The sequence below is a fragment of the Lethenteron reissneri genome, chromosome 11 (assembly GCF_015708825.2).
Source record: "Lethenteron reissneri isolate LAM-NWPU_2019-01 chromosome 11, ASM1570882v1, whole genome shotgun sequence".
In the NCBI taxonomy this organism is placed as follows: Eukaryota; Metazoa; Chordata; class Hyperoartia; order Petromyzontiformes; family Petromyzontidae; genus Lethenteron; species Lethenteron reissneri.
This window is the reverse complement of record NC_083789.1, coordinates 6,886,406-6,900,036: the sequence shown is the minus strand read 5'-3', so window position 1 is coordinate 6,900,036 and position 13,631 is coordinate 6,886,406. Positions and strand designations below refer to the sequence as shown.

At 50.3% G+C, this 13,631-nt stretch overlaps 1 protein-coding gene across 1 annotated transcript; it reads right to left on the bottom strand.

The window, feature by feature from the left end:
• Nucleotides 1-3,701: 3,701 nt before the first annotated feature.
• Nucleotides 3,702-12,338, bottom strand: LOC133341187 (galectin-8-like). Its single transcript, XM_061549642.1, has 7 exons — nt 12,309-12,338; nt 8,420-8,502; nt 7,295-7,505; nt 5,772-5,900; nt 5,064-5,152; nt 4,741-4,921; nt 3,702-4,331 (listed from the first exon to the last, which is right to left on the bottom strand). Exons 1-7 carry the CDS (start codon nt 12,336-12,338, stop codon nt 4,197-4,199), a joined length of 858 nt encoding a protein of 285 aa, XP_061405626.1. The 3' UTR covers nt 3,702-4,196.
• Between the last annotated feature and the right edge of the window lie 1,293 nt (nt 12,339-13,631).

Here is a 13,631-nt window from a genome sequence, read left to right as displayed (position 1 = left end):
CTGTCCGAGCTGCCCCTCCCCCTGCCCCCTTCCCCCATCGCCCCTCCCCTCCTTCCACATCCCCCGCCCCTCGGCGTGGCTCCCCGAGGCTTGCCGCGAAGTAAGGGACCACGTGGTGATTTACAGGCAACGTGAGTTGAGCGTCGACAATTAGAGCCGGAAACGGGGACAATTAGAGCCGTTAAAAAGATTGTTTAAAATATATATTTCTTGATAGAATATCGTATTGTCACCAGTATGACATACCTATACGAAGTTTTCAGTCGATAGCACATTGGGAAGTGTGTAAAAATTGAGTTACAAGATTTCTTTTTTGAGGATACAACAGACGAAGTGAGTGAAATAAAAGCATGTAATAATAAGAAGAAGAAATGGCTCTTCTTGTTACGTTGCTGGCCGACCTCTGCTCTATCCAAAACAGATGTAACAGGTATCCACAGTCTAATTGTGTTTTTGCTGTACCGCCCTCTCGTGGCGAGCCAGGGCCATAGCAACCTCCACGACACCCGCGGTGAAGGGAATCTTGCAACATCATTTGAGATCCACCGTAAAAAACTACTTTAAAAATTAACCCGTAAAAACAAAGTTTTTCCCTATAAATCCTTTATATGCGTGGCGGCTAGAGTCCTCTCGTCCTCTGGCTTGAGATGGCTGCCACCTATGGGTCAGATGATTGGTTGTGCGCCATTAAGCAATTGGTAATTACATATAATTTGTTGTTCCTAAAAAGTGTCAAATTTTGGAAAAAAAATTCACGAAAATTAATTGTCACGCACAACGAGTCTGTGTGGAAAATGTCAGCTCGATTGGATCACGGGAAGTGGGTTAAAAAACGACCGAAAGATTTGCACGGTCGTAAGCGCGCAAGCAAGCGAACTTAATATAAAGGATTTCATAAAGTATTTTCCCCACATCCCGTCAGCCACACGGCCTTCTGGGAGCGCACACATTCAGCGGCATCGACTGCACAATACAACTATGGAGAGGTCTCGATTTTCAGCATCCCATCGGCAGATTCAGCCTGCCTTAGAGCGTTAACTTTAAGCGCGTTCAAGTAGCCACTTGTCGCCGCTGGAAGGAACATTTTTGCAATGGTCGGAAGTTGCCTGGCGTGTGCGCGAGTTAATGTTGTGTTTGCCCACCAGAGGCAATGAACATCATACTCGGCACTCGGTCTGGTAAAACTCGCCACACCCATTGCTAATGTGTTGCGCTAATTGTCATTTTTCAGGAGTGCTATTATTGCAAAGACCCCCTCCCCCCCACAGGTGTACCACACTCCAAGCCTCACATAAGGGCGATTGTAGCAATGAATGCATCACTGTGGGCCGAATGAATGCACGTGTGATTTGGCGAGTTCATGACTCTTACACGTAAACTCGAGCGTCGCCAGGTCGTTAGCGGTAATCTCGTTAGCGGTAATCGCCGTGGTTTCAGCGCTACCCCCAATGCGGCCGGGTAACTTCTCGGGGTATTCACTACCACGGGCGTGGTGGTTGAGCCACCGAGCAGACACCAGTACCAATTAGGTACGGGTACGGGTAGCCATTTGCGACCCTGGTGCGGCCGGGTACGGGTAAGGAATCAAAACCCGTTTGCGACCTCTGGCAGACACCAGTACGAATTATGAGGGTCACACCCGGGCTGTAGACGCTCATGGTTTGTTTTTCGTTAAATGTAGGGGAGCCGATGGGTGTTTTTCCCAGTCACTAATAACTGCTTTAAAAATTAAAAAACACCCATATATAGCGATACCACGATTAACATCTGCCCCCTCTTGTTTCACATAAAGCCTCCCAAAACTTGACTTGTCTGGCCACCGTCATTCCGAATCGCTACACCCCCCCCCACTCCACGCAGCACGCTTCTGCTAGCTCCTTCCTCCTCTCCATGTATTCCCTCCACCTCTCATCACCCTCTCATCCCGACATCTTGGTCCGGTACTCCCCCCACCCCACGTCCTCCCCCTTCTTGCGCTCGTCTCCCTGCTGCTCATCTTGAGCAGTGCCCTCTCGTCTGCCTTGGGGGGACTTCCATCCCGGCATCCCTTCCTTCCCGCTCATCTCGCCTCTCAGTCTATGTCGCCTCGTCCCGGGTGGCGTCTCACAATCTCTGCATTGCCCTTGCAATGCATCCTCTGCAGTAACCGCCAACATTGCCCGACCCTACAGCGGCCGGCAACGTGCACGCGGCTCTTTGACCGCTTCGTGACGTTAAAGACCACCCGCCTCGTACTCAAATGCATTGTGGAAATTTTGAGTTTAGAGAACCCGAAAAAAATTGGTTATTGACACCTGGTCTATTACCGTGCCCTTATGCAGCATCTTTGGTCCCATTTTAGCAATACATTTCCTCTTAATTCACACGCTTTCTCTGCCGTCTTCCCTTTCCCGTTCATTTGTATTTTTCCCCATTAGATGACCGGGTATCCGTGACTCTACCCCCCTCGCCATAGAGCATCACAACTGTTGATGGCGAGGATTATTTTTCGTTACTTTTCATTGGACCAGCCGCGCCCTTTGGGGGGAGGCGGGGGGCATCAAGACTCGATCGTGCGGTCAGAACATTTTAGATTGGGGGAAAAGGGACACATTCCAGATTTTCACAAAAGCTTGAGCGGGTTGGAATCGGGACACGACACGAGGAACGATGTCGTCAACCCACTGGAACGTTCTGTGGCCGTAACCATACATTTCCCTCCTCACTGCCCAGCCTCATTTGCAGACATCGTCTGTGCTACTTTGGTTTCCGATGGCGGGGAAATGGTGAAGCTGTGGGTGCGTGGCTGGACATCGGTCAGCCATGGCCAACGGCTGGGCCCATCGAGATAAAGTTCCGTTTGGAGCCGAATCCTAATAACTCTTGGCGGGTAACCAGGGGTTACTCAATTTCTTATCGAATATCGCTGGCAGAGGAAGCGGAATGCGGCCAAAAATAGAACGAAAAGAAGCTCCCCCGGCTTCAATGATTCACGTCCCCAGCGAATCGATGTTGTCAGCGATGGGTGGCGGCCACCATTTGGTTCACGACTCGTCTCATTCATTCATTTACCGTCACGTGTTTTTTATCCCCCCCCTCCCACCGTCAGCCTGGTTCACAGTTCTGTGCCACTGCCAGTCTCTCCAAAATTGTATTAATATTTTTTTTTATTTGCAATCGCGCGCCAGGCTAGACACACAATTAGAGCCACATTTTAGGGAGGCAAATCCCAACCCTCTGGTCACTTTCGTTTCTCCACCCCCCCCCCTCACAATTTTTCCTTGCATTTCATTTGCGGAGGTCACAAGGTCGTTGGCGATTAGTTGGACGGACGAGATTTACTTTCACGCTTGTACGAGGGATGGCGAGAAAACTCACGTGGGCAAAATGGCGTTCCCAGTGCCAAGCTGTGCAAGGGGGTAGAGACGCGAGGGCTCAAGGGGGTCTCTGTCCTGCTACAAAGGTGGCTGCCCTGCAGTGGGGGGCCGAGAGGCAGAACTGTCCGGGCAGGCTTTCTATTAACGGGGAGGTGGAAGTCTGCTCTGGATAAGCAGCGACCGTTGCAGCAGCGGTACCGGAGAAACGAGTGGGAGACTGCACCAGTGGCCCCTGATTGAAGCCGAGGCACCAGGAGACGGGTTCACATCACATGGATTTATGAATGACCGATGAGCAGTAGCGGGGGGGGGCAGGAAACAGGAAACCCGAGCAGCGGTGGATGCAGTAATGATCAGTGGCAGCAGAGATGACACAAACTGCCGATGAGATGCTTGTGGTCATGCCTAATAGTAACAACAATAATCGAGAAAAAGTTAGGAGACGTACAATAACGACTTTGTTGACAATAGCAGTAGAAAATAAGACTTCTCCAATGCCCATCGTGGTAGCAGTAGCAGACGAGACGAGAGAGAAATAAAATCAAGTGCGATCTTCAATCAAATCGGCTTATCGCCGAATACCAGCCTCAAAAAAAATATTCATACACGCCAAGAGCTCCATTCATAGCACGAGCTCTGCAATCCAACCTCACGCGAGCCCGTGGCATACAACGGAATCTGCTCTGGAAAGAGGGATGGGAGACCAGGGTGGAGTTTGATGTGAGGGGAGGGATGGGTGGTCAGGGTGGAGTTGGAGGTTCGGGGTGGGATGGGTGGCCAGGGTGGAGTTGGAGGTTCGGGGAGGGATGGGGGGGTCAGGGCAGATTGGCACCGCGAGCCCTAGTGGACAGACACGTCCCCGTAGACGAAGAAGCATGTGATGCTCGCCAGGGCTTTAATGCGATGAGAGAACGTGAAGACCACGGCGTGGTTGACCTTGACCACAAAGTAGGCCTCCTCGCAGATCACCTCTAGCTGCAGGCAGAGAGCACACGCACGCACTGGAGCACGCACACAGCGCAGGTCGCGGCAAGTCACAGGCATCGACGTGTCAATTAAAAGCAATCTCGGCGATGTGGGGGTGGGGGGACAGCGCGCAAAAAACGTGAAGGCGACTTGTAGGTTTTTTTTGGTGACAAGTCCTAAAAGAAATATTCACATTTTTGTTGTCAGAATGGCCGTTCGGAATTTACAAATGGATTCTCGCGACGACAGTGCAGTCTAAGTAAATTGGGCAGCGGGGGGGGGGGGGGGGGTTGGGGGCGTTTCCCTGTCCAACTGTCCAAACTTTGCCACCATTTCACACCCCGACCCGACGCCTGGGCCCCCCGACTTTGGATTGTGCAGTTGCACCGCCTGTGCTCTGGACAGCCGCACAACTCACCAAGAAGGCCTGCCCTTGAGCGAACGGGAAGGCCACCCGAGAGAAGCGCTCCTCCTCACCCCACCTGCCGTTGATGCGCGCGTTTCTCACCACCACCTCGCCTTCTTCCTCGTCGTCAAAGCGCGGGTTCACCTGCAGTGCGACGTTGCCCGTTCTGCACTGCAGCAGGTTGAGCGCGAACCTGGCGAGAGGAGAAGTCGCTGAGAGAGCTGGGGACGGGCGCGCGACTCTCAATCGGAAGGTGGGAGGGGGGAGAGGTGGGGGCTGTCCGTCTGCATGGGCTGCAACGTGCCGCAGGGCGCCTGGTTAAAAAGAAAATCTACCTTTTCGCCTTCGGGGGCACGCAGCCGTCGATAACGATGGTCTTCCCCGGGAAAAGACCTCCAACGATATCGGATCCATACTTGATGGTCTTTGTGAAACAGGGGGGGTGGGATGGGATGGGCAGGCAGCCATCATTTTGCAAGCAGGAAGGGAGGGCGACATTAAGACACTCAAGACATGTTTGGGGGGGGGGGGGTTGAGGGTAGTTAAGTTAGGAGGTGCACATCAGCTGTAGCCGAGGGGGTAGGACACGAAGTGGCTTCGTTTAACACTGGCTACCTATGAATGGATTGCCCTCTCGTACCCAATTGGTGCCGCTAAGGTGCACACCTTTCCAAATCGGCGGGCCTCATGTGGTTGTGCAGACATGCAAAATAAAGCCGCAGGCCGACACAGCCCACGGACCAGCCACAGGGTCCCCTCCAGTGACGTACAGCCGCATAACAAAAACTCGCATTCTTCAAACACTTTGACCCGAGAAGAAAAAGTGTATAGTAATAGGCAACGATTTGGGCAATGGGAAATTCTTCACAGCATGTGAAGATGGGGGGGGGGGGGCCCACGACTTAGGGCCACTGCCAGAGGTGCCGCCTATTAAACACACACTTCCTTCTAAGGCCACAAGCAGTGTGTGTGTGCGTGCGCCGCTGCCGATGGTGGGTGGAGGAATCTACGAACGGACGCCACACGGTGGTGCCGCCGCGTACGTTGGTGCCGAGGGGCGCGAGGATTCTCAGCTTGAAGATGTAGGCGGTGGGGTGCAGCACGAGGCGGTCCACCCAGTGCAGCTCGAAGCGGTGGGCAAAGTGCACCACAGAGCTATCGTTGCACATCACCTGCACACGCCGCACACACGCTGTAAGCAAAGGTCAAGGACGACACAGATTCCCACCCCTGAACACCGGCCATAGCCTTAACAGGCTGCTGTTACATTTCGATTTAAAGCTTTCGTGACTGCAGGGATTCATCTTCTTGGTTCTTTCGGTAAAGTCACGTAGAATGGAAATAATGAAATAAAAAAATTTAAACATCATAAAATAATTCTCACGACGTTTCGGCCACAATGCAAGCAGCCGTCCTCAAGTGAAGAACAGGTCTGTCGGGAATAATTATTTTATAATGTTTTATTTTTATTATTTTATTATTTCCATTCTATGTGACTTTACCGAAAGAACCAATAAGAAGCTGCTGTTAGCGAGTGACACCTATGAAGGCCGACACGGCACACGAGGGGGTGGGTGGGTGGCCAGCACCACGCCCGGCCACCTTAGGTCTCCGCCAAGTGTTGATATTGACACGTCTGTACCAGGTCCTCATTTAAGGCCGAGTCAACCTACGGAAGACCCAGGACCAGTTCAGATAATCGTCACCTGGTGTTGGCCGTGAGCGGGAATGGAACTCGGCGGGTCGCCTTGTTCGCTTAACCAGTGCCACCGCTCCCCGCACACACGGCCAGAGCTGAGGCTGCGGCATGGAATTTGTCAGCAACAAGCGCATCCAGATAGTATGGGAATTTTTTATAATATATTTAAGAAAAAAAGTGATTTAAATTATTTTTAATTGAATACATATTGTGAGTAATCAAATATATGTAATTGTTATTAAAACGACAGTTCAAGAAATATTTAAGTCCGTGCGCTGTCCGGTTGCTCTGGGGTGGTGCCATGTCCCATCCCTGGCCCAGCCGGGCTCAACTTCAAACAAAAACTCTCAGTAGGTGGCGGCATTCCCACCTCCTCCAGCTCATCGGCGACCCGGGAAATCATCCGGGTGTCAATTTAAGCCCCGATTATACACGGCAGCTTGTGCGTCGAACGCATCAATTTCACGGATTAATATTTAATCTTTAGTCCACAATTATCATCATCATACCTTGCCGATCTTATCAAGGAGCATAAACCATCACGTGATCTCCGGTCAGCCTCGCAGCGGCTTTTGTCTCAGCCATCTAACAAAGACGGTCAACTGCATCGCGCACTTTCAGATGCGCTTCTGTGGCCGTCTGGAACGCTCTTCCTTCCGATTTGAAGAAGCCACTGGAAACCGCGCACTTTTAAATCTAAATTGAAAACGAATTTCTTTCGAACTGTTTGTGTTTAACTTGTTATCCTTCCCCCACACCTCCAATCAGCATGGTTGGCTACGTACAGTGCAAAATAAGTTCACACACAATCAGGCATGCTCTACTCTGGTAAATAAAATACCTCTCAAAAAATAACGATTCGCTCACCTGGTACCCCTCCTCCTTGATGGAGATGGACAGTTGAAAGTCGACCTCGCGGAACAGCGGCAGCCCTGCACGCTGCTCCTCCTGGCCCCAGGCGGCGTTTATTTTGGCGTTGAGGGCGAGTTGACACCGGGAGCCGGCGAGCGGCTTGGCGTCGAAGCGGAGGTCCGCCCGCAGCGCGACGGCGTTCCTGCCGCAGAGGTTCACCGTGAACCTGGAGGGGGAGCGGCGTGAAGGGAAGCGCCGGGGTGGAGGGGAAATTGGGAGCATGTGACAATGTTATATTCTTGGTTCTTTCGGTAAAGTCACATAGAAGGGAAATAATAAATATAAAACATAATTAAATAAATCTCACGACGTTTTATTTTATTATGTTTTATTTTTATTATTTTACTATTTCCCTTCTACGTGACTTTACCGAAAGAACCAAGAAGATGAATCCCTGCAGTCACGAAAGCTTTAAATCGAAATTTAAACACTTTTATAGTGGGGGGACGAAAATAAACCCCATCGACAGAGTTTACATTACCAATCAATGCATTATATTTCAACAGGAGCCCGATACAGAGCACAAATCGCAATATAGAAGGGGAAACGGGGGGGGGGGGGGGGGGTACAGAAACTCCGTGGACACAAGTCCCAAAAGCTGTGCTCTTTAGTTTAGAGGAAGGGGGAGATTGAGCTCGCTGCCCCGAGCGGGGTACGTGTACTTTTCTGTGGGAAGGGGAATCACGAATCGATGTAAAACCCGCGTGCAAATTCCACTTTGAGACGTTTTTATTGGACGAGCCACCGACGCGGAGAGCAAGCACCAAGACTGCCGACGAGAGCAGGCAGCTGGCGAACAGAACACGTGGTCTCCCAACACTCAACTAGCCAGCCAGCCACTAGTACTAACCCAACCACTATCACGAGCTCAAACCCCAACTACCCAGCCACTAGAAACTCTGCACCTCCAATTAGCACGGCTGACTCTGTACGGTGTAGAAGAAGTTCAAAATACGCATACCAGCCTCACACCCAACTACCCAGGCCACTAGCACTCGCCTAACACCTCTAATATCGTAGCCTTCGTGGTTGTAGTGAAAACTCGATTGTGATCATAATTTAATTTGCGATGAGACGAACCCTTCCGAGTCTTTAGGCACGCGGCCCTCGATGTAGACCACGTGGCCGGGGTGCAGACGAACCGGTAGAGAGTAGGGCAGGGTCTGCGTGGGGGGTGGGCACGGGCGAGACAGGTGAGTCAGTGTGGGACGCGGTGTGAGATCGGGGTGAGCGTGGCGGGTGGATGGCGTAGGGAGACGAACACGGCAATGGTCGCCACGGTGGCGTGACGTTGTCTTCCTCGCCTGCTGTGCAGGAGGGTCAGGGGTTCGAACCCAACCCTGACACCTGTACATTTTGGGTTTGCACGTCCCTCCCCGTGATCGCGTGCATTTTTTATCCAGGTCTTCTTGTTTCCCCCCCCCCCCCCCGCATTTAGAAACATGCGGTTAAATGATTTGACTGCTATACATTCACACAAGCCACTTCGTTCAGCAATCATTTGTGGACAGATCACTTCGGAAAAGCTAGTGGGCTTTACCTGGTAAATTAGAAAGTAAAATTTCGATTTAAAACTTTCGTGACTGCAGGGATTCATATTCTTGGTTCTTTCGGTAAAGTCACGTATTTTATTGTTTTATTTTTATTATTTAATTTTTCCCTTTTACGTGACTTTACCGAAAGAACCAAGAATTAGAAAGTTAAATTTTAATTGTTTAGTGATTTGCTTACCTCTCCTATACGTTGCACTTCTATCGTGTTTTGTATTGTTTGTTGTAACTTTCCAACCCGCCTCCAACTGGACATCTGTGAAAAAGAGCTGTATAGCTTATCGGATTCCTCCGGTATATTTTGAGGGTTCGTTCGGCAGCGATTCCCGTGACGCGGCCTAACAGACAGCATGCACGTTCTCCCTCGTGTTGCAGAGGGTCACGGTTCGAATACAGCGGCCACCCCGAATAATGCCAACAAGGGGGACTTATCGACCGTTATCATACCAAGCGCCATCTGCTTCAAAGTGGACGTTAAACATCCCCCGACGTCGCTCTCAGGAGTTGGCCATCACGCGTCGCCGGCGTGAGGGTCGGCATTTGCAAAATTTGCAAGTTACAGTGATGGCATTCCTAGATTTGGGAAAGGGATGCGTTCTTCAACAGACGCTCGTCAAACGAAATTTCGCAAATCAGAACGGCGTTACCCCCTTAAGACCGAAAATTAGAGATGGGTTTCGGACAGTCATTCCATCTCTACTCCTTACCTAAAAGAACACACACCTATAAATCACATTTCACAATGCGAACATAATAATAAAGGACATAAATATTAAAACGATTGATTAATAGTGACTTAAAGCTTTCGTGACTGCAGGAATTCATATTCTTTGGGTCTTTCGGTAAAGCCACGTAGATTAGGTTCCAAGAAAAGAACAAAATAATGATGACGACCGCGCGTGTTGCGATCGAAACGTCGTAGTTTTGTCATTTTCTTTGAACCCATCTACGTGACTTTACCGACCCAAAGAATAAGAAAATGTAATAATAATAAATAACCTTTTCGGGGAAACTCAAAATATCCGAATGTTGGAATGACTGGAAGGGGGGGGGGGGGATGCGTTACATCAGCACTGTCGGGGGATGCCGTGTCGCAGCCTCCCGGGGTACCTTCTTGTTTGACGATCTCGTGCCGCGGTGAAATGTAGTTTTTGTTAACGGCGGAAATTCGTAAAACGAAAGTTCGTAAATCGAGGGATTTCTGTACTCAATAGAGATGAGACCTAAGCAGCAACCATCGCCGCCTACTGGCAGCAGGCTGGTCACCCAGGTCGCCCTTGCAATCGAGAACTCATCCCTCCCTTGACCCCGACAGCTCTTTGCTGGCAAACAGAATGTATCACGAGGCTCTCGCGGGAATACCCAACCAGCTTCTTTGTAATTTGAAGCTTTCGTGACTGTAGGAATCCATACTCTTTGGTTCTTTCGGTAAAGTCGCGTAGGTAGAAAAATAAAATAAATCACGACGTTTCGGGCGCAACACAAGCGTCCGTCATCAGGTGGAAAAGCATGGTTTGCTGCAGAGGCAGACTGTTTTAAAAAGGTTTGAAATGGATGTAGCTCACTTCTTTATGACCCTTGGGCTACACCCATTTTCAAACCTTTCAAAACAGTCTGCCTCAGCAGCAGACCATGCTTTGCCACCTGATGATGGACGCTTGTGTTGCGCCCGAAACGTCGTGATTTATTTTAAACCTGCGTGACTTTACCAAATAAACCAATAAGTACAGTTGTTTTTTTTTATTGTTATCCGATTAGTTATACGGGTTAGTAGCTATTGACTACAGGTCAACACATCCTATTCTGGCAACCTGGATGTAATCACCAGCGAAACGTCGTACGACTCAAATGATAATCGTTGTGGATTTACTCCCCAACACACCGCTGGGATGAAATAGTAAACTAATTGGCGCGTTGTTTACGTGACAAACCTTACTGGCCGTGTCGGGTGGTGGAGGGGTTACGACGCATTTATACTTTACGCGATCGAACCCAACAACCTTTATTATGAATAATATTGGTGGCGCCAGCTTACGTGTTAAACAAACCCTTCAAATTATCAAACAGTATTACGACCAAGTAAATGCAAATATTATTAAAAGTTGCATTATGAGGACGTGTGGTCCGCATGGACCAGTTAGCCAAACGCCCCTCTCCGACAGCCGTGGCGTGAGAAGGCAATTACGAGGCTGCACCTTTAACCCGGGTTCTAAAGACGACTCAAGCACAGATTCACTTCCTAGAATCGAAGTCCGCGTGTCGTGCGGCGTGTCTGTCGTGGGGCAGTGTATCGCGTGAACGGTCGCGGCACGGGCTAGAGAGAAGGGATGTGGTACGAGAGGATGCCGAGCCGAGTGGACTTGCCAAGGACTGCTACCAGCGGTGCGCCCTCTATGAAGGAGGCTCGTGAAGGACGCTGCTGCTGCTGCTGATACTCGGCAGTTGGAGGCAGTCGCCCTCCAGCAACAAGAGGGCAGAGGAGCGACGCTCACAACAACACAGCACGTTGGCACAATGGGGGGAGGGGGAGGCACAGGTGGTGCATCGGCCAGCCATTTCAGTCAACCCATGGCACCTGGGTCTGTCCCGTAACCTCCTGCCAGCCGGCGTTCGACACTCCACGTAGCCTTAAAGTGCACCTAGCCTGGCACAAGCGCCTTAGTAAAGTCACCGCCACTTCATGACGAATTGTTGTTGTTGTAGTGCGTGGTGAGTGGTAGAGTAGTGGTTAGCACTGCGAACTCGGCCATCCGAGTTAAATTCCCGCTCACGACCACCAACACCAATGATGTTTATTTAAACCGGCCCCGGGCCTCTCCCTTGGTAGATTCAGCCTCAAACGAGTACCTGGTGCGGTATATAAAACACGGCCAATGGGGAGACAAAGGCGGTCGGGCGTGTTGCTGGCCACCCACCCCCTCGTGTCCCGGCCTTGATAGGTGCTACTCACAAACAGCACTTGCCCCAAAAGTCTCAAAACAGGCTACAAGGACATTCTTTATCTTTGTAGTTGTGCAAATATTCACACACAAACTGCGGTCATCCAAGTTCGATTCCGGAGCACGGCTAACATTAGTGGCACGTTATCTAGAAATATACCTGGGCTTCCCTGAAGGTCGGCTCAGCCTTAAGCGAGCATTATATGCGGTGGACACACACATCCGTTATTGGAGAGACAAAGACGGCTGGACGTGGCGTTCACCACCATCGTGTGCCGTCACGGCTTTAACAAGTGCTTGCTTAGAACAAATGCACGCATGGTGTGCAAGTCCACGTGATGTGTATCGAGATGTGTGTATGGTAGTCTCGTGTTTGCAAACAACACTTGCCCCAAAATTATGTCGAGGCTATACGGGGGCTCTTTGTCTTGTTTATATGTGTGCATGTGTACAGATAGACACCGGGGAAGATGATCTCACCGGGTTCACCACGCTTCTGAGTGCCTCCATCATGATCCAACAATGTTCCTCCTGAACACGTGGTTGGCTGCTCTTGGTTGCTGGTGGGTGGTGGGGGGTGGTCAACTATTCCTCCTGTTGAACCAGATTCCCTGCTTTTATACCCCGCGCCCTCCCCCCTCCCATCCCTCAACTCCCACCACCTCTCATATTGTCTCTATATTTGTGTGTACGTATATCGTGTTCACGAGGAGCGGTGATGCAACGGTTAGCGCGCTGCTCTACGAAACGGCCAACACCAAGTGACGATTATCTGAACCGATCCTGGGCATCCCCTAGGTCGACTCAGCCTCAAATTAGTACCTGGTGCGATGTGTAAAACATTGCTACTGGGGAGACAAAGGCGGTCGGGCGTGGTGCTGGCCACCCACCCCCTCGTGTGCCATGCTGGCCTTCACAGGTGCTCGTTAACAGCACTTGCCCCTACAGTGTGTTAAGGCTATACGGGGGATCTTTGTCTTTGTGTTCGTGTGTATGCCGCAAGCGTGCGCGCTCTTAAAATCAGCGCTTCCTAAGGTCACGTGGACCCTATTGTTTAGCAATCAGCAGGCCCGTGCAGCGTGTAACGAGGTTGATTAGTCGTTGGACGATGTGTAGATTTCGTAAGCATGCGAGAGTCGGGGTGTCAACAGAGGGAGAGCTAACAAAAAACTCCCCAAGAGTGTGTGGGGGGGGGTGCATGTAAAATTTACAATATTCATTCAACGTATTTTCTCTGGTAAGCGTAAACAAGTGACATCTCCTCGTGTTCGGGGTCTCAAGAGGAGCGTGGGACAGCTCTCCATCGCCCTCCTTGGACCTGCGGTGGGCGAGAGAGGCCTGGGGTCGTAGGTTCAGCACTTCAGTTACCAATAGAAGTGGCGAATATTTTCGCGATGCCAGTTTAGTAGCACGTGGATATCATTAAAGGTGGATCACGTGAAGTGAACGTTATGGCATCGTTCACCGATCGTTGGCGATTTACAAATGTTGATACAATCCACGTGTTGTCATCCCACAAGTAAAATCGTGTTTCATCATGGGACCTCCTTTGCCAGTACCAAAATATACTAATAGGGGTTTTCCCCTTTTTTCTGGCAACAAAACTGACACCTTTTGCAAGGAATCATGCTTACATTAACCACAATACTTGCAGTCAAATGCAAACAAAAAACAATACTATGATAATTTATGCATTGTCTCATATGAGACTAGGCTCTAAAGAAAGCTGTCTCTGGTGTGGACCAATCAGTTTCAAAGACAATGCATAAATTATCAGAGTATTGTTTTTTGTTTGCATTTGAC